The 20,234-nt window shown below is 43.5% G+C and overlaps 1 protein-coding gene across 4 annotated transcripts in view; it reads right to left on the bottom strand.

The window, feature by feature from the left end:
• Positions 1–20,234, bottom strand: part of LOC115158012 (choline transporter-like protein 5-B) — a 55,183-nt gene that overhangs the window by 6,712 nt on the left and 28,237 nt on the right. For 2 of the 4 annotated variants that reach the window (XM_029706462.1, XM_029706463.1), the window contains exons 3-16: positions 13,395–13,468; positions 10,499–10,583; positions 9,688–9,772; positions 9,435–9,563; positions 5,982–6,042; positions 5,668–5,791; positions 5,383–5,427; positions 2,767–2,850; positions 2,541–2,653; positions 2,035–2,172; positions 1,610–1,709; positions 1,363–1,455; positions 976–1,063; positions 410–672 (exon numbers count right to left, since the gene is read on the bottom strand). In XM_029706462.1, coding sequence (XP_029562322.1) covers positions 410–672; positions 976–1,063; positions 1,363–1,455; positions 1,610–1,709; positions 2,035–2,172; positions 2,541–2,653; positions 2,767–2,850; positions 5,383–5,427; positions 5,668–5,791; positions 5,982–6,042; positions 9,435–9,563; positions 9,688–9,772; positions 10,499–10,583; positions 13,395–13,468 — 1,482 coding nt within the window. Of the gene's footprint in view, positions 1–409; positions 673–975; positions 1,064–1,362; positions 1,456–1,609; positions 1,710–2,034; positions 2,173–2,540; positions 2,654–2,766; positions 2,851–5,013; positions 5,047–5,382; positions 5,428–5,667; positions 5,792–5,981; positions 6,043–9,434; positions 9,564–9,687; positions 9,773–10,498; positions 10,584–13,394; positions 13,469–20,234 lie in introns of all 4 variants that reach the window. The other 2 variants (XM_029706464.1, XM_029706465.1) reach the window with 2 other exon arrangements.

A 20,234-nucleotide genomic window follows, 5' to 3' on the forward strand; every position in this document is an offset into this window, starting at 1 on the left:
AAGGCATGCTTAATAGAGACTCTCCATTAATATAGATTTATAGTGCAGGACTAGGATTACTCCCTTAGGGGAAATCAACCCAACACCCTCCTCCTTATGTGCTAATCCCATATAACTGGGAAAGGGAAAGTCAGTTGTGTGACCTTCCGCATTTAACCCAACCCCTCTGAATCAGAGAGTTACGGGGGCCTGCCTTAATCGACATCCATGTCTTCGGCGTGCGCGGGAACAGTGGGTTAACTGCCTTGCTCAGGGGCAGAACGACAGATTTTTTACCTCGTCGGCTCGGAGGATTCGATCCAGCAACCATTCGGTTACTGGCCCAAAGCTCTAACCGCTAGGCTACCTGCCGCCCCATTCAATGAAGGTGGGGGTTTTCTGACGAGTGAAAGGATTTGAGCCAGCCTACCTTACAGCCCTACTGAAGGAGGAGAACAGTGGACAGGATGGTATATCCTGGGGCTTCCTCAGGGCCCAGTAGTAGGAGGCGAAGGCCCCGGCCAGGGTGCACTGTCCCAGGGCAATGGTGAAGTTGACCAGCCACAGAAACACCAGCAGGTTACACAGCTGCAGCACAAAGATGTAGCGGTGGTAGAGGCTCTCGCCGCCGTAGAAGGCAAAGGTGCACTGGGAGCCAGGGCACACCTTGGTCACGTTGGTCTGACTGAAGGTCTAGAGAGATAGGGGAAGTTATTGGGTTAGAAGGAAATGGCACCCAATTCCCTATATTGAGCTGGTCAGAGCATACAACAGCACCCTTCTCCCATTGTCGATTCCCTAGAATAGGGAGTAGGGTGCCATTTCATGAAAGACCGAATGTGACCAGAGCTCAGAGATGTTGTCACTGGCTAGCTAGTCACAGCTGAATGATGTGTACTCCTGTTCGGGATTTCAAGGCCAATAGCATACAGTCGTTTTCAATACAGCAATAACACCAATGTGATAAAGAGGAAGAGAGCAGAGAGAAAAACAAACCTCTGGATCACAGGTGAGGTTGGCATACATGCATTTGTCCTGCGTCGACATGACCTTGTAGACAGCATCGCCAGAAGACGCCAAGAAGCTGAGGGCAAAACCAGTTAAGGGCAACACAGAGGAATGGAAGCAGAAACAAGCATCACAATTTGTACCTGCCTAAGAGCCATCAATATTGGGATTTCCACTAAGGGGTCAGCAGTTTTATTAGGTTCAATTCAATTCCAGTCAAGTTCAAGTATATTCCAATCACTATGACTCCATGGGTGATAGCTCAGAATGCTTCACCCGTAGCTACAATGGGTAACGCTGCATGTCATAATAACTGTGTAAAGTGTGCACATAGTACAGTGAGGATGAGGCTTGGTAAATATATAGAGAGGATACACAGCAGTGACCGCCCAGTACGCTATGCAGATGGCCAGTAGCACAAAAGTGATAATCGGGTAGAAGAGAGTGGACATGATGTAGCCAATGGCCCTGGTCGAAGAGAGAGAGAATGGAGAGAAAGAGAAAGAGTAGTTAAAAGTTAGGTTCATGTTCCAACACTGAGCACACAGACGATGGGTTCTATTCAAAGTGACAAAACAAGAGAAGGTCAGAGTCACTCTCCTGAGAAAAGATTGCCACTCACCTGCTCCCCTCCTTCAGCAGAGCGATGGCGATGCGCACTCTCCTCCTCAGGAATATCAGGATTATTATGATGACCGCCTCAATGACCGATAGGGAGATCACTGCAACACAAACGATTACTATTAAGCAGAAACAACGTGCTATTCCTCAGACCATAGCCTCTCCTGGCGTTTGCCCAATTTATTTAAGCAATATCAGGTTGCATACAGTTAACAGGAAATACTATGGTTTCCCCATCTCTAATTAATTGACTGATTGAGAAGCAAACGCAACACCAGCAGACATGTTTTGCATCCAACTGCTTCACAGCAAGTTCAAGAGACTCTGCACCTTGTGATACACACAGTAAACGGAGCTGACAGCCTTGTGCTAGGCTTGTATTTCCTGTGCTAAACAAATAGATGGGAGAAGTGGATGCCCACGCACTGAAGATGAGCCAGGTCTGACTGAGCTGCAGGTAAACTCTGAAGTCCGTCTGAAAGCCGATGTCAGAGATGGTGACGTCACCATCCCCGTGCGGCTTCCCTCTCAGTGTACTGAACTCCCAGTAGCAGTGCCAGATCCCTGAGAAAGACAGAGAAGAGTGAGAGAGAGAGAGAGAGAGAGAGAGAGAGAGAGAGAGAGAGAGAGAGAGAGAGAGAGAGAGAAAGAGAGAGAGAGAGAGAGAGAGAGATGTGACACGGTGAGATATTGCACCTGTACATCTGCTACATTTCGCTTGCCATGACAACAGAGGGGTTGACTGACAGCTGGAAGTGAGACGATGTGGACACTGTCTCCCACACAAATCTACATACTGTAGCGGTATGTTTACCTTCAGTACCGTATGGGCTGGTGAAGTGTGGATAATGTACTAAAGATGCTATTGTGCTCTTTTAGTGAGGCTAAAGTAGCTGTTGGGTCAGTGACGGAGAGCGTACTGTATTACTAACCGTAGCCCACCACAGCGATGACTCCGAAGATGATGAGCCACAGGAGCACCCCGGCTGTGAACCGTAGCAGCAGGATAAAGGCCAGGCTGACCACCATGGTTATCACCAGACCTCTAGAAACACACACAAACACACCTTTTGTGTAAGAGTGAGGACCACAGTAAAACATATACACATACAAAAATACATGCATGAATGCACGAGGACACACGTGTGTCGATCTTACATTAAGATCCAGTACCAGGAGTTGGCATAGTCCTCAAAGATCTTCATGCCAACCTCCTTGGCGTCTAGCAGACTGGTAATGCCACTGTGCGGGAGGGAGAGGAGAAGCGAGAGCGAAAGATTGAGTGAGAAATAAAGAATGAGAACATGCTCATTTACGGAGAGAACATTGGCCTGTGTTGTGTTGCAATCCCTCTCACTTGCACACACAGCACAGGGTAACGACACACTGCATCTTATGAGGGGGCTGTAGAACGCTGGGAGACGGCACAGGTTGTAGGCAGGCGTCCCTTATAAATGTGTCACACATCAACATATTAGTGTTATCAAAGCGCTAGGAAGCAGCAATGCTCTCTATGACTGAAGCAGCAGGTTACTACTCCTCCACAGTAGCAAAGGAACCCTCAGGAACGAGGATTATTAATACATACAAATGGGTCTTGAAGCTTAGTTATTCTATAGGCATCTCTTTCTGTCATAACTACATGAACAAGCAGAAAATGGTAACAGTTCAATGTACAGTACAAGCTGGACAAAGAGCTGATGGCAAAAATCACCAGGAATACTTCATCAGATATCCACCATAGAACCACTGTACCTACAGCTCTTCCGTGACAAAACGTTGTGCAAATATCTGGCTTTGTGAGTCCTCGTTACTGCATTGGTAAACTGACAACGCTACACTCTTGGAAAAAAAGGTGCTATCTAGAACCTTAGTGTTCTTCGGCTGTCCCCATAGGATATCCCTTGAAGAAACCTTGTTGGTTGCAGGTAGAACCATTTTGGTTCTACCTGGAACCAATAGGGGTTATCCTGTGGGGACAGCCGAAGAACCCATTTGGAACCTTTTTTTTCCTCTAGAGTGTTATTGTAGATATCTGACCCAAAGTATTCGCTGATGCTTTTACTCACTAGATTATCAGACTCTACAGGACTGGTGAACAGCAGTAGCAAGAGACTAGAACCAACCTTCCCCTGGAGCTGTGCAGAATGTCTCGTGAGTCGAGCACCAATCTCGGTCTGTTTTATGAGGACAGCTACCACCCGTCAGGAGGAAAGCTCACTCTAGGCATTTATTTCATCTGGACCATCATATTTCTCTAAAAAGCCCATGACCGTACAACTATAATAGCACATAATGCAACCTACTAAAGTAATTTTGTTGTTAGGAAAAAGGAGCCCTGGTAATTCTGTGTGTACCAATGAAACCATAAGTGCTGTGCTATTGTGCCTAACGCACTCCACAGACCAGGCGTTAACAGATGGAGTTTGGCCAAACCTGTCGAAAACAAAATAATTGACGCTTTGTTAAAGTTTTTGGTGGGAGGCAGTGTAATTGGAAGGAAATGCTCTGTCCTTGGACAACTCTTTGAAGTGCTTGGCATTCAGGGGAAAATATGTGAAAGGCACTTATGGGCTGTTGACAAATCATGCGTGAGGGTGAGATGAGCCATGCCTGAGGGTTCACCATCAACAGAAGAAGAGCTGGAGAGATTTTTTTTTTTTTCTTTGACAAAAACGCCCCTCTACAAAGACTGTCATTTCTAATAGGAAATGGTGGCGCAGTCATCCTAACTACAGATGCCGAGGACATACACAGCTCAAAGTTTGGGCGAGATGAAAGATGGCATTACACCTGTCATAACAAAAGCATTACACCAGTCAAAACAATGACATTACCAGTCAAAACAATGACATTACCAGTCAAAATAATGACATTACCAGTCAAAACAATGCAGATTACATTAGATGACTAGTCACCTGTGTAACTCTATTTGTGTTCAAATATAGTCTATGAAAGTCAGAGCTAGGCCGATATATAAATAACTTGTGATAATTACTGTGGTAATAACACTAATTACTGCATTAATCTGATGCTGAGGCTGCTCTTATCCAGTTTCACGAAATGAAATCTTTGCAAACATTATGATAAGAAAATATCACTGAAGGGAGATGTTGATGAAAGCTAGGGGGTGACGTAACTCTCAGCTTTTAAAGACCAATATAGTACATTAACTGTAAGCTAAGTTGTTACTCTTTGTTAGGGCTTCAATATGGATGTTAGCTCCACATCAGGCAACATTTGAAGGTAATCTGTCCTCTTTCCTTTCCACGGCCACAGTCGGAGAGGAACAGCAGCAGATTACCCATGACGCACAGTCAGGTGGGAAGGTTAGTTTGCAGACAGTGAGCTCGGGGCTACAGAAGGCTACGGTTAAAGGTTAAAATACTGTAATTAGTTTGAGACCTTTCCACTCCTTGCTGCATGGCGGTAACTTGGCTAAAAAAGGAAAAGCATTCAACTGGTCATAGCATCCTTCTTTCAAAAGCAAACATGATGAACTAATGATGGCAGCTCGTTAACACAAAACTATCAAGACCCTGCATCTGCCTTAATTGCTCTTCTCTTATCTCTCCCACAAGTTAATCCATACGTATTGATCGTTTTATAGACTGTATATGCATAGCATGAGGAAAGTCACTTAACTGTACTACTCTGAAGCTACAGCGTGAGCTGCATTTCCATGCAAACATGCATAGACGGCTTTCAATGTGCATGAACGATCCACACTCCACACTCTACTGGGCATGAGTGATCATGGCCCAGTTGTCCTACCCTGCAATAGCTGTCCAGTTGACTCTGGGTTCCAAGTTAGAATCCCTATGACAATAATAGTTTAAATGCATTTGAATTCCCAAACATGGCCTCAATGAGGCCACAGTGAACAGATTTGTACAGCGTTAATTAATCTGGTCAAAAATATTCAACCATGTCAATCCACCACCCCTAATAGGCCTCCCACTTACACAATTCATCCCATAGTCTCTCTCGGCAGAAATTCCAAGATTTCGACAACAACAAAGGCTTCTGCAGAGCGACAATCGGGAGAGCAGGACTTACTTGGCAGCGTCTCGGAGATCGATCACGCTCCTTGTTTTACCTAAGCCGTCTTTGAAGACGGTCTTGTTGGCGACAGTTAGCGTCCCGTTCCTGGTGATGAAGTCTGGGAAGCACCGCTGGAGGACTGAAACACACAAACAAATATTTTGACAATTTGGTATTTAAATTTCATACACTGTGATATATATATACATCCCTTTTCCAACCCGTCACATGCCCTCCCCTCCCACAGAATCTAAGTCTTAGGAATAGACAGTATGGAAGTCACAATAATGATAGAGGATGAACTGTGTGCAGAACCTGGATTCACTTACAAGGTCTGCTTGGCACTATCATGGAAGGGCAGTCCTCATCTCTCAAGACTTGTGCAACGGACTAAACAGAGAAAAGGCGAGAGGGAGAAGAAGTCAAACAATACCCACTTGGTGACCTCAAAGCCTCAGACTTGAGTTTTTATAAGTCGTCTGTTCTTTCGACGAATAAATTGGTCGGAATATTAAAACGTGTATTTTAGGTTAGGATGACTGGTAAGATATCCTATCATCATATCCTATGACTTTGCCATTATCCAACAGGACCATGAGGGGAGTGGGCGTGTGGCTGAGCTGACTCGGAACAGACAACTGTCTGTCATGCAGTACAGAACAGACTGGTAGGGAACCCTCTCTGATCTATCTTCTATTCCTCAGTTATCACTCTGCTCTGGGTACTGACTGAGTAGACAGTGTGGGTGGGAGAACCAACGATTCAGCAGTAACAGTGTGATTATGAGTTCCCACACACCATCTCTCACACTCTCCCTTCCCCCCTTCCTCTCTCTTTCTGTCTCTCTAAGTCTCATCTGAGGTGCCATGCCAGCATGTCTGACGAACATGGACCAGTATCACAGAGCTGTGAGTGACATCAGCAGATGCCGCCATCCTCACGCTTTTCTCTCACAGGACTTTCAAATGACATTCTCATTTGTTTCCTTACATAGTACATTAGGCCTAGTACTTACAGAAAAACACATCCAATGATATTGCTTTGTATCATTTCTATACAACAAGATATATTCTATGCAACAACTAAATTACTCAATCTGACGCCAATAAGATTTGAATTCCTGAAAAGGAAGGGCCTTGGTCGCTACTATTGAACACTATTATTGATCTTATTTTAATTCCAAGAACAGAGAAAGTTCCTTTAAAGGCCCAGTGTGGTCAAAATCATGATTCTCCTGTGTTTTATATATATTTCCACTAGGGCTGTCCCCGTTTAAAACAAATCATGGTCGACCAAAAGTCATCTGTTCTTTCGACTAATCGATTGGTCTAAATTTGAAAACGTGTATTTTCCATGTATAGACACACCCTTTGTGATTAAATAAAATCAACTATATGTATTAAGCTTATCTGATGTTTTAAGCACACTGTTTGATGAAATAAGACAGAAATGAGTCAAGAGGGAGCCAAATAACAAGATAACCAGAAGGAAAAAAACCTTAACCTGACCCGATCATCCTCCTCTCCCTCCTGCTGGCTTTCGCAGATTCTGCCGTTACTCTCCTGAAGTTGCTGGTAATAGGCTACACGAGGATTTGTCAACCTTTCTCATGTGGAATGCCAATTTATCTTACCATTTCTACCCATCTGCCTTCCAGTTATGGTTTTCATGTGCACATTTTCGTGGAACTGTTTCATTTCATTCATAATAACATCTTCATATCTCAAAATCATTGTCAAGGGGTTAATCTAAATTCTATCCAAATCTAAATGAAAGTGACACAAACCTAAAACATAACTTTCATTGCCAATGATGATACGCCTACTCCCGCCCCGGTGCTTGACGCCGCCAGACTACTAACCACCGGTCCTTGCAACCTACATTACGCACACCTGGCAACTATCATTACACACACCTGCTCCCCATCGCTAAGCACACCTGGACTTCATCATTACTTTTATTACTTCACCTTCATTTAGCCCTCATTAGCCTCAGTCTTCAGGGAGTATTGGTTTTGTATATCTTCATGTTTCTTGTTATTAAACTTACCAACTGCACTTGCTTCCTGACTCCCTGTGTCTTCATTACAAACAATGTAAAATAAAAAGCCTACATAAAGCCAACAAACAAAAACATTGCGGCCTGCAGGTAGAAAATATCTGGATAAAAATAAATATCATATAAATCACATTGGCAATGCATGGCCTGTCTGCAACAAACTTGAAGCATTGTATCAACTTGGGTCAGGCCCAAAGCTTGTGCTAGCAAACTTGCAACATTGTATAAAATATCCTGGGAGCTTATTGTTTCCTGCACCAGTGAGCTCAGGACAAACACAGTTGTAGGCTATTTTGCGCAAGGGATAAGAGGTCATTAGGCAGGCCTGTTTCATGACGTTTCCACTGGATCACAGCATGATATTTTTTCCCTTTCATGCCGAGTGGTTATTGAAAGGAAGAGCTGGAAAGATTTTTCAAATACATTGAGGAACTATTGTCATTCTCAATGGATGTAAAAACAGACTTTGTTGGCTTGCTGTTTGAGGTGAAGAAAACATTACTTTGAGAAGCTCCACAACTCATTAGTGGTGGTGCGTTAAGCCAATCAGAAAGAGTATCAGACATCCCCAAATGGGCACATTTACATGCCTACATTTGTAGCCTATAGACCTACTCCTATGCGTAATCAGGTACGCGTCCTTACTCAACATTGACATGAGCACTCCAAACAAAAGACACTGACTAAATTGACAAAACTCGTAAATGGAATGAAATAAACCGAAAATTGTTTCTCACAAGCATAGGTTGTGTGTTCTGCAAACAACGTGTCCACTCCGACAATGAGAATGATAATAGACTGGAATAATAATATATTGAATGCATGAATAGAAATTACCGTAACATTGTAGATTAGAAATGATAGGAATTAATGATAAATGTACTACTGGTGATATATGTAATGGTGAATTGATATACACTAACCATCCAACGCAAACAATTCACAAAATGAAGTTATGAAAGAAACAATAAATGTGCACAAATTGTCGGGAGAGAAAGAATTCTGCAGAGATATTGTGCATTGTGCATTTTAGCCACACTCCCCTTCTTCTTGGGCTGTGCCATCCCTACGGCCTCCGCAATGGATTCGTTTACTGAGATGGGTGTGAATCAGGCAGGTTTCTCGTGTGCCATAAGAAAAAATAATATATATATATATATATATATATATGCTACTGCTCAAAAAAAAATATTGGTCAACCAACAGCCTATCGACCAAACAATCAACCAGTCGACTAATTGGGGTCAGCCCTAATTGGAATAATACTGTGGAATTGTGTAAGAGCTGTCTGAAAACACTGCCTGAAATTTCTACCTATTTTGGTGGGATGGAGTTTTGGCCTGTCTGGTGACATCACTAGGCGGTAAATTAGTTAATGGACCAATAAGAAAGAGAGTTCAAAACCTCACTGCCAATAACAGCTAGTTATCAGTTTCCCCCTCCCCACTAAGACCACTCCTAGACAGTCCTAGCAAAATTCTTGCTTGCTCTTTGCTAGGAAGCTATTTTTGTTTCTTTTTGAACATTTTCATTTAAAACAATCACAGTAATGTACTTAAATGCTCCATAGAAAATATTTTAATATTGAGCTGAAAACGGCTGCAGTGGACGTGAGTACTCCACCGACTTATAGATAGATAACCATTACAGAAGATATCTGTTTCAGAACACTCAAGGACTTGATAAGTGAGACCATAAGTGACTGGAGGCATCAGTCTCGGTACCTTTCTAGGATTGTCGAAGCCCGGCTTGCAGAACTGCTTGTAATACTCCCAGTAGCTCTTGTTGTACCTGTAGTTGTACTGCATGTCTAGGTATGTGGCAAATCTGTCCGGGCACTTGGAGACACAGAGCTGGGAAGAGACGAGGAAAGGGACAGCCAAGCATTAATCAACGCTTAATGACAGAGAACAAGCGAGAAAAAACGAGCGGGAACATAATAGCATAATGTCTGCAGCGTTAAGAGGCAGCTCTCACCTGGGTTGTAGGGCACTGGAGGTTAATGAGAACGGCAGGATTGGCACATTGCAATATGTTGAAGTAGAATAATATGGCTTTGTTGCTGTAACCACAGGGAAATGGAGAGAATAGTCATTAGTTTCCCAACACGAAGACAACGGCAGTTTTATTAGAGAACGCTGAGAACAAACGTTGTATTGAAAATCTAACAGCAGATTGATCTGTCTGTCAAACAGTGTTGTAAAAACACAGGGAGCAGGAAAGTCCGTGGTGGTCGTTAATGCTTCTTTATAAAGCGCTTTTCATACACGGTGCGCAAAGCACTCAATAAACTAAATATTACAGACTAATACAACTAGTAGGCAGCCAGTGTGATGCAGGAAAACCTATAGAAAAACTATATTCAGATTATATTGACAAAGATCAGCCTATGATTATCATAACAGGACGCACAACTGCAACGTGTTTCAACTATAGTCTTCTTCAGGCAACGTTGCTCCTTATTTGTATTATTATAAATTGAACCTGTATATAGTTCACAAAATGTTTTCCTGCATCATACTGGCCACCTACTTGTTTTCTTTACTAGATTACCTGCCATTTAGGGGGTCTACCTTCCACTGTCCACAACTCACTAAGGCTAATACAACTGACATGCTGAGGCCGGATATTAAATCGTAGGGAAAAGCAGTTTCTCTGCGTTATGATTTCTCTGAGATTGTTTGTGCCGTATTGCAGGTGTCAAAAGTGTTAAAACCGACACACCTCCCAAGCTGCTTTGTATCTCTTCCAAGTGCACTAAAAGATTGGCATCTTTCTTTATACTCACGCGTTGGGGGTCCCCTGCTGTCCACAGAACTGTCCGTGGCTGTCGGTGGGGTAGACCACCTTCCTGGGGTCGCCATGGATCCAGGCTGCAACCAGACAAAACGGCCACATCATTAGCCTCATTCCCTGCCCCTTCAACTGTCAATCACTCTGGGCATTTACGAGTCAGTGACAGGACCTCCCTGGCTGTGTGTATATGGGAATATTCTGCCCGCCTGTAACACACACTAACATAATCACTTCAGAATTTAAAAAATGCAGGTCAAACGGGATCAAAAGGTAGACTCCTATTATGAATCACAATCAGAAAAGCCAGATATGAAAAGATTAGCGAGTCAAGCTGAGAGCTGGCTGTCCAGCAATTACAGGACGACCTGAAAACCTTGCGAGACTACCCTTACAGAATACAGAGAGATAATATGAGTGAAAACCACTGGGTCGTTTCACCAATTCGGTACCTTTTGAGAAGTGTAAATTAGTATAAAATTTTTTTTTTTAACATTTTGATTTCAACTACTTTTAACATTGTCATAAAGGGCACATGTTTAACTTCATAAAAAAAATACAAGTTTTCCCATCTCAAGAGGTTACATTTAAAAAATGACTTTAGTAAGTGCCTGTTAAGTGCCATATGAAGTAACAGCCAAAAATCCCCTTGTGACAGGGGGAATGGAAGCTTGATTCGTGCAACAGGGAGAGACAATTGAATGCAATACATTTAATTGTAAAACAAGAAATAGCCTATGGGTTACAGGGTTTACGTATTATGGTCAGTTTTCCATCACAAAACACCAGAAAATGGCCAAAAAGGGTAAAACCAGCTCCCCTGTTTTTACACTATGATTTGACTATTAGATGCTCAATGTTTCTTTAGAAAATAACATTTAAAAAGGAATAGTTTACTCATATTAAATTGAGAGTTCTGCTTAGGTAACAGGGTTGACCTTAAAATGAGGGACATACGTAAATGAGTCACTAATCACATAAAATAAATAATAATATTTTAGAAATTACTTTGTCAAGGCAAACAAAAATAACTAGGGTATAACAATAATAGTGAAAACTTGTTAAAATCTCCCTAGAAGTCACAGAAGGTGCCCGGAGGGACATGTAAAAATGCTGAAATGTGGCACTTCAGCAAGTCTTTATTCATATAGAAAATCTGATTTGTTGAATTTTCCTTGAGGTCTATATTAAAGGGCACTATATTAAAAATGGCACTTCAAAGTCTTTTAAAATTCAATATTGGTGCACAATTTCTATTTTAAATATCAAAGTGATGCAAAAAGCATCCACCAACAAAACCAAGGCCAAGGTAATCCAATTATTGGAACACTCTTTCAACACCAGTCTGTATCTTTTGAGACTACTCTGAAATTCAATCCAAGCTGCAAATTTGTTTTTCTAACCTGTTCAAGACGTTAACAGAAAATAATTACTTCAGAGGACAAGTCATTCTTTTTTATTCCCTTTCTAGCCAACAACACGGTACCTGCCTCACCCAATAGTCAGGATGAAACGGAGAGCTTATGCATGAGGAAGACCACGGGCGAGGAGAAAGAATGAAAAGCTGTTCACGAAATTGCGAACACGCCAGCGTCTATTTGAAGTCACCTCCATTTTCATGGCTCTGGCTCTCTTAAAGTAATTGGGCAACAGACAGTCCTTCCTCTGCCCAGACTGAGACGTGACTCCACTGCACATGGGAGTCAGAGGGACTGCACTTTGAGAAAAGACAGCTGATTTGACTAATTTAGGGTGTGTGTGTTTGTTTGTGTGTGTGTGTGTGTGTGTGTGTGTGTGTGTGAGTGAGTGAGTGAGTGAGTGTGTTTGGTTTTACTATCCTTCTGGTTCTCACAAGGAAAAAATATATTTTAGGCTTAGGGGTTATCTTTAAGGTTAGGGGTTAGAGGTAAGGTTCAGGAGATAGGGTTAGGCTAAAGATTAGGGAACATAGGGTTTTGAATGGGAATCAATTGTTTGGTCCCCACAAGAATAGTAAAACAAATGTGTTTGTGTGTGTGCACGCGTGTGTGTGTGTGTTTAAGCATGCATGTCTGTGTCTGTACAGACTGAGGTGTGTGCGTGTGAGGAGAGTCACATGATACATTCCAATCTACTGAGAGGAACACACTGCAGTAAGGCTGCGTTTACGTCGCCACGCACAATTACTCAAAGTCCCTTAAAAGGAATGGAGGCCAGAAGATGTCACCCATAACTCTGGAGAACATGGTCAATCCCCCAATCAAGAGATTAGACGCACAGATTAGGGAGATGCCATACAGTAACCTCAGAAAGTGACTCACATAAAATCATTAGACTCTGATGTTGCTGACTCCCACTCATTAAGGAATGGGTCTGTCTCTGGGGAAATTCAAGTACTCATATTTCCACCTCCCACACACTTCACAATACCAGAGGCTCTGTTGCTCAATGCAAAATGGGATCCAATACAAAACGTTATCTAGCATTTAAATGGCAACGCAGTCGGTGGAAAGCAGTTCGAATCCCCGAGCCGGGCAAGGTGGAAAAAAACTGCTCCCTGGGCGCCGATGACGTGAACATCGATCAATGCAGCCCCCCGCACCTCTCTGATTCAGAAGGGTTGGGTTAAATGCATTTCCCTTTCCCACCCAAAGACTTTGTCAAGATGAGAGCTAGGCAAGCAGAAACTCATGAACGCAGACGAATGCATGCACACACACACACACACACACACACACACACACACACACACACACACACACACACACACACACACACACACACACACACACACACACACACACACACACACGGGACTTAGACTCGCACAACGTGGAGCATCATCACAGGGTGGGCTGTGGTGTTGTGAAACCAACATGTCTGATGAAATAAGCAGCAACATGACAACTCACCCACGGTGCCCAGAGCGATGTAGCCGAGGATGAAGACGACGAATACGACACAGCACACCACATCCGTGCAGCCCCTGGAGAGAAGACAGAGAAAGAGAGGGACAGAAGGAGTGAGATAAGAGAGAGAGAGTGTCAATTAGATGAGCCTAGTACCAAGGGCTCTGCCCTTGCCATGGCATCCCTGGCAGTGGGCTTGTACTTGAGCTCCTAAGCTGGGTGCAGCATTTGCAACCTGACAAGACCAGGTGGCATCTCAAGACACAGGGCTCAGAGAAAAACATTCCGAGCTCCAATTTCTAATGAGACATGCTTCAACCCCCAGAGTTTATGCTCTCCACAGAGACCCCTCCAACAGAGGTTTTGAAGGTTGGATTGCACAATAGTATGTTACATCTCTGCTTTAGAGAGGGGAGGATCTCTCTCTCGCAGCTGGGGTTTCTCCATCTGTCCACAAATAAGAAGTCCTCTCTCGTCTCTCACACTTCTCTCACCCCAGAGGAGCCGTCAGCCTTGCTCCGCCTTGGCCCCGTCTTCAAAAACCCTCCCCAACTTCCACCCTGTGGTGTCCCCTCAGACAGAGCAAGTGCAATCCAAGTCTGAACTTTATCATACAGAGCATGCTCTGTGAAGGCTACAATAAGGAACTACACACCCGAAAGTAAGACCTTCAAGCCCTCGTGCTTTAAACACTCCTCTTTCATCCCCAGGAAGAAAGCCTGTGTCGAGTGGAGGCCAGAGGCAGTTCTGCTGTGGCGCTCCTTTGAGGTAGCTGCTTGTCCTTGTTTTGTATGCAGCGTGATGCCACCGTAGACTCCACGAGCAGCACATACGCACATTGCTTTTGAGCCTGCGAACACCATTTTGTGATTAAATAGCAGATGGTCCCGCGGAGCTCAGGCCACTGATGCACATAGAATATCAATTTCATAGCAATGGATATTAAAAAGGATAAACTACTTAGATAGAGACATACACAGAAACAAATATGCTGTATACACATACAAACACACATGCGAAAACGTTTAGGTTTACTAAGGGTGGCTCTTAAACTGATTTAGACTGAGGCAGTTGCACAGTTCAATCTTTGCATCGCAAATTATCCAGGATTGTTTCACAAGTGCTGTTGCTACTAAGCAGAATGATCATAGCCCTACATAAATACTGTAGGTGATTGCAACTGCATTTGCATTCCATGCTAATGAGTGAAAATGGGGCTTGTTGAGTTCAACATTAGTGAAGATTTAGATTCCTTCCCAGTTAAATGGCTGAGATCCTGAACTACAGTACCTATAACAAACGTATTTCTCACTGCTGAATTAAAATGGGCCTATTCTTACCAATCTCATCTGAATTACATGGGCTTGATTGCAACAAACAGTCAGAACTTAACATACTCCTGCAGGTTAACGCTGGATTCCTTTAAATCAAATCCAAATGTATTTGTCACATGCGCAGAATACAACAGGTATTCGGCGCATGTGAACTGTGAAATGCTTACTTACAAGCCCTTAACCAACAATGAAGTTCAAGAAATAGAGTTAAGAAAATATTTACTAAATAAATAAAGTAAAATATATAATAAAATGTAACAATATAATAACAGTAACGAGGCTGTATACAGGAGGTACCAGTACCGAGTCAATGTGCAGGGGTACAGGTTAGTCGAGGTCATTTGTACATGTAGTTAGGGGTAAAGTGACTATGCATAGATAATAAACAGCAAGTAGCAGCAATGTAAAAACAAAGATGGTCAATGTAAATAGTGGCCATTTGATTAATTGTTCAGCAGTCTTATGGCTTGGGGGTAGAAGCTGTTAAGGAACCTTTTGGACCTAGACTTGGTGCTCCGGTACCGCTTGCCGTGCGGTAGCAGAGAGACCAGTCTATGACTTGGGTGACTGGAGTCTTTGACCATTTTTTGGGACTTCCTCTGACAACTTTGAGGATCTGGGGACCCATGCCAAATCTTTTCGGTCTCTAGAGGAGGAAAAAATGTTGTCGTGCCCTATTCATGACTGTCTTGGTGTGTTTGGACCATGATAGTTTGTTGGTGATGTGGACACCAAGGAACTTGAAACTCTCGACCCGCCCCATTACAGCCCCATCGATGCTAATGGGGGCCTGTTAGGGCCTCCTTGTCCTGTAGTCCACTATCAGCTCCTTTGTCTTGCTCAAAATGAGGGACAGGTTGTTGTCCCTATAGGCTGTCTCATCGTATTTATTTTTTATTTGATTTATTTTTATTTCACCTTTATTTAACCAGGTAGCCCAGTTGAGAACAAGTTCTCATTTACAACTGCGACCTGGCCAATATAAAGCAAAGCAATGTGACAAAAACAACAACACAGAGTTACACAAACAAACGTACAGGTAATAACACAATAGAAAAATCTATGTACAGTGTGTGCAGAAGTAGAAGAGTAGGGAGGTAAGGCAATAAATAGGCCATAGAGGCGGAATAATAACAATTTAGCATTAACACTGGAGTAATAGATGTGCAGATGATGATGTGCAAGGAGAGATACTAGGGTGCAAAATAGCAAGAGGATAAATAACAATATGGGGATGAGGTAGTTGGGTGTGCTATTTACAGATTGGCTGTGTACAGTGATAGTTTGGCCATTTGCTGCTCTGACATCTGATGCTTAAAGTTATAGAGGAAGATATAAGATGCCGGCTTCACTGATTTTTGCAATTCGTTCCAGTCATTGGCAGCAGAGAACTGGAAGGAAAGGCGGCCAAAGGAAGTGTTGGCTTTGGGGATGACCAGTGAGATATACCACTATGGTGTTGAACACCGAGCTTTAGTCAGCTAACAGCATTCTCACATTGGTGTTCCTTTTGTCCAGGTGGGAAAGAGCAGTGTGGAGTGCGATTGAGATTGCGTCATCTGTGGATCTGTTGTGGCAGTATGCGAATTGGAGTGGGTCTAGGTTTTCTGGAATTATGGTGCTGATGTTAGTCATGACCTGCCTTTCAAAGCACTTCGTGGCTACTGACGTGAGTTCTACTGGGTGCTCGTCATTTAGGTAGGTTACTTTCGCTTTCTTGGGCACAGGGACTATGGTGTTCTGCTTGAAACATGTACACTACCGTTCAAAAGTTTGGGGTCACTTAGAAATTTCCTTGTTTTTGAAAGAAAAGTAATTTTTTTGTCCATTAAAATAACAGCAACTTGATCAGAAATGCAATGCAGACATTGTTAATGTTGTAAATGACTACTGTAGCTGGAAATGGCAGATTTTTTATGGAATATCTACATAGGCGTACAGAGGCCCATTATCAGCAACCATCACACCTGTGTTTCAATGGCACGTTGTGTTAGCTAATCCAAGTGTATCATTTTAAAAGGCTAATTGATCATTAGAAAACCATTTTGCAATTATGTTAGCACTGCTAAATTTAAAAAACAGCTGAAAACAGTTGTCCTACTTAAAGAAGCAATAAAGCTGGCCTTCTTTAGACTAGTTGAGTATCTGGAGCAACAGCATTTGTGGATTCGATTACAGGGTCAAAATAGCCAGAAACCAATAACTTTCTTCTGAAACTCGCCAGTCTATTCTTGTTCTGAGAAATGAAGGCTATTGCATGCGAGAAATTGCCAAGAAACTGAAGATCTCGTACAACGCTGTGTACTACTCCCTTCACAGAACAGCGCAAACTGTCTCTAACCAGAATAGAAAGAGGAGCGGGAGGCCCCGGTGCACAACTGAGCAAGAGGACAAGTACATTAGTGTCTAGTTTGAGAAACAGATGCCTCACAAGTCCTCAACTGACAGCTTCATTAAATAATACCTGCAAAACACCAGTCTCAATGTCAACAGTGAAGAGGCGTCTCCAGGAGTCTGGCCTTCTAGGCAGAGTTCCTCTGTCCAGTGTCTGAGTTCTTTTGCACATCTTAATATTTTCTTTTTATTGGCCAGTCTGAGATATGGCTTTTTCTTTGCAACTTTACCTAGATGGCCAGCATCTCGGAGTTGCCTCTTCACTGTAGATGTTGAGACTGGTGTTTTTGCTGTCCTCTTGCTCAGTTGTGCACCGGGGCCTCCCACTCCTCTTTCTTAGCCTCCATTCTTCTGGGAAGGCTTTCTACTTGATATTGGAACATTTCTGCGGGGACTTGCTTCCATTCAGCTACAAGAGCATTAGTGAGGTCGGGCACAGTTGTTGGGCGATTAGGCCTGGCTCGCAGTCTGTGTTCCAATTCATCCCAAAGGACTTTGATGGGGTTGAAGTCAGGGCTCTGTGCAGTCCAGTCAAGTTCTTCCACACAGATTGACAAACCATATCTGTATGTACCTCGCTTTGTGCACGGGGTCATTGTCATGCTGAAACAGGAAAGGGCCTTCCCCAAACTGTTGCCATAAAGTTGGAAGCACAGAATTGCCTAGAATGTAATGCATGCTGTAGTGTTAAGATTTCCCTTAACTGGAACTAAGGGGCCTAGCCCGAACCATGAAAAACAGCCCCAGACCATTATTCATCCTCCACCAAACTCTACAGTTGGCACTATGCATTCTGGCAGGTAGCGTTCTCCTGGCATCTGCCAAAGCCAGATTTGTCCATCGGACTACCAGATGGTGAAGTGTGATTCAATACTGCAGAGAACGCGTTTCCACTGCTCCAGAGTCCAATGGCGGCGAGCTTTACACCACCCCAGCTGACGCTTGGCATTGCACATGGTGATCTTAGGCTTGTGTGCGGCTGCTCGGCCATGGAAACCCATTTCATGAAGCTCCCGATGAACAGTTCTTGTGCTGACGTTGCCTCCAGAGGCAGTTTGGAACTCTGTAGTGAGTGTTGCAAACGAGGACAGACTATTTTTATACGCTTCAGCACTCGGCAGTCCTGTTCTGTGAGCTTGTGTGGCCTATCACTTCGAGGCTGAGCCGTTGTTGCTCCAATGTCACACCCTGATCTGTTTCACCTGTCTTTGTGATTGTCTCCACCTCCCTCCAGGTGTCGCTCATCTTCCCCATTTTCCCCTGTGTATTTATACCCGTGTTCTCTATTTGTCTGTTGCTAGTTTGTCTTGTTTGTTCAAGTCAACCAGCGTTTTGTGTCTCTGCTCCTGCTTTTCCCAGCCTCTCTTTTCTCGCCCTCCTGGTTTTGACCCTTGCCTTTCCTGACTCTGAGCCCACCTGCCTGACCACTCTGCCTGAGCCTGCCTGCCGACCTGTACCTTTGCTCCCCTCCGGATTACCAACCTCTGCCTTACCCTGACCCAGAGCCTGCCTTCCGCTCGGTACCGTTGCCCCACCTCTGATTTACTGACCCCTGCCTGCCTTGACCTGTCTATTGCCTGCCCCTGTTGGAATATTCAACTATTGTTTATTCAACGTGGTCTGCATCTGGGTCTTACCTTCATACCTGACATCCTAAGCGTTTCCACTTCACAATAACAGCACTTACAGTTGAACGGGACAGCTCTAGCAGAGCAGAAATTTGACAAACTGACTTGTTGGAAAGGTGGCATCCTATGACTGTGCCACATTGAAAGTCACTGAGCTCTTCAGTGAGGCCATTCTACTGCCAATGTTTGTCTGTGAATATTGCATGGCTGTGTGCTCAAATAGCCGAATCCACTAAGTAGCCAAATTCACATACTTTTTTATATGAAATGCAACAACATTGATAGACAATTAAAATGTCATTATAAAACAAAGCACTTTGCAACGGTTTCTTTGGTTAAGATAACGATTTCCAAATAATAACAAATTACTCTCCCTACCACATTTCTTTCCAATTCAGAAATCCACGCTACGGAGTGGTAAATCGGTGACGGATGATGGTTGCAATTGACATCAGCTGTGCAGGTGATTTTAGAGCATAATGACGGTTTAACGAGAGATCAGCTGGTGATAATCTAGTGGCCATCAGTGATTGCAATTTTCCCATTAAGACCTGATACTTAATTGTGAATGTCCAATTTGAGATCTCTCCAAATTACATTGCCCATAAATCCCCTCCAGCTAATAGCTGACCCATAGACCATCTGTTCAGATCTGTATTCTCCTGTCAAAGACCATTACCCACAAAAATCCTGACCGTAAATCGTATTTGATGGCATAGACTCAAGGAATGACACAAGTCTATAACATGATGGTTATGGAACTGAGACATTAAAGGCTAAGCCACATTTCACAAACAAACCCAGTCCAAGGGAGCCGAGGCAGAAAATGTCTCCATCCTCACACCGACAACATTCCTGTAGAGACAGTATGATACAGTGTGAAGTGGACCTGTGATGCCCAAGGCACTGCCGGCTCAAATATTAAACACGGTATTAAAAAGAGGCAGACGAGGGACTACTTTTTCATTTCATTCAAAAGACAAGGAACAAGAGCTGTCGAGGTTGCCATGGTGAGGACTGAATTTCTCAGCGTCCATTAGGAGTTGAGTCAGGTAGTGTAGCGGACCAGAGGGTAGCTAGGAATCATGGGTGATTAGTCGATGAGATCCAGGGGGTGGGACCCTGAAGCAGACCTTCTGTCACCTCTTCACTGCCTTACCGTGAAGTGTCTCAACTGTCTTCTACCCAAACCCCCAGGGCCTAGAGACTTCCTAGTCCTTGCCGATGACAAGCATACCCATAATATGACGCAGCCACCACCATGCTGACAATATGAAGAGTGGTACTCAGCAGAGTATGTGAGCGGAGTTGGTGCTTTCCGGTGCTCCAAGTCCTTTCCAACAGCACCGTGAAAAAATGCTCCTCGCTCACAGGAAAAAATATGCCACTCCAAACGTGTTCGATTCATTAAAATCACAATTTAACCAACACCCATCTATTTTTGTGACTACCTAGGCCTACCATCTGGTTTTGAAGTATTGAAACCA

The sequence above is a fragment of the Salmo trutta genome, chromosome 22 (assembly GCF_901001165.1).
Source record: "Salmo trutta chromosome 22, fSalTru1.1, whole genome shotgun sequence".
Taxonomy (NCBI): Eukaryota; Metazoa; Chordata; class Actinopteri; order Salmoniformes; family Salmonidae; genus Salmo; species Salmo trutta.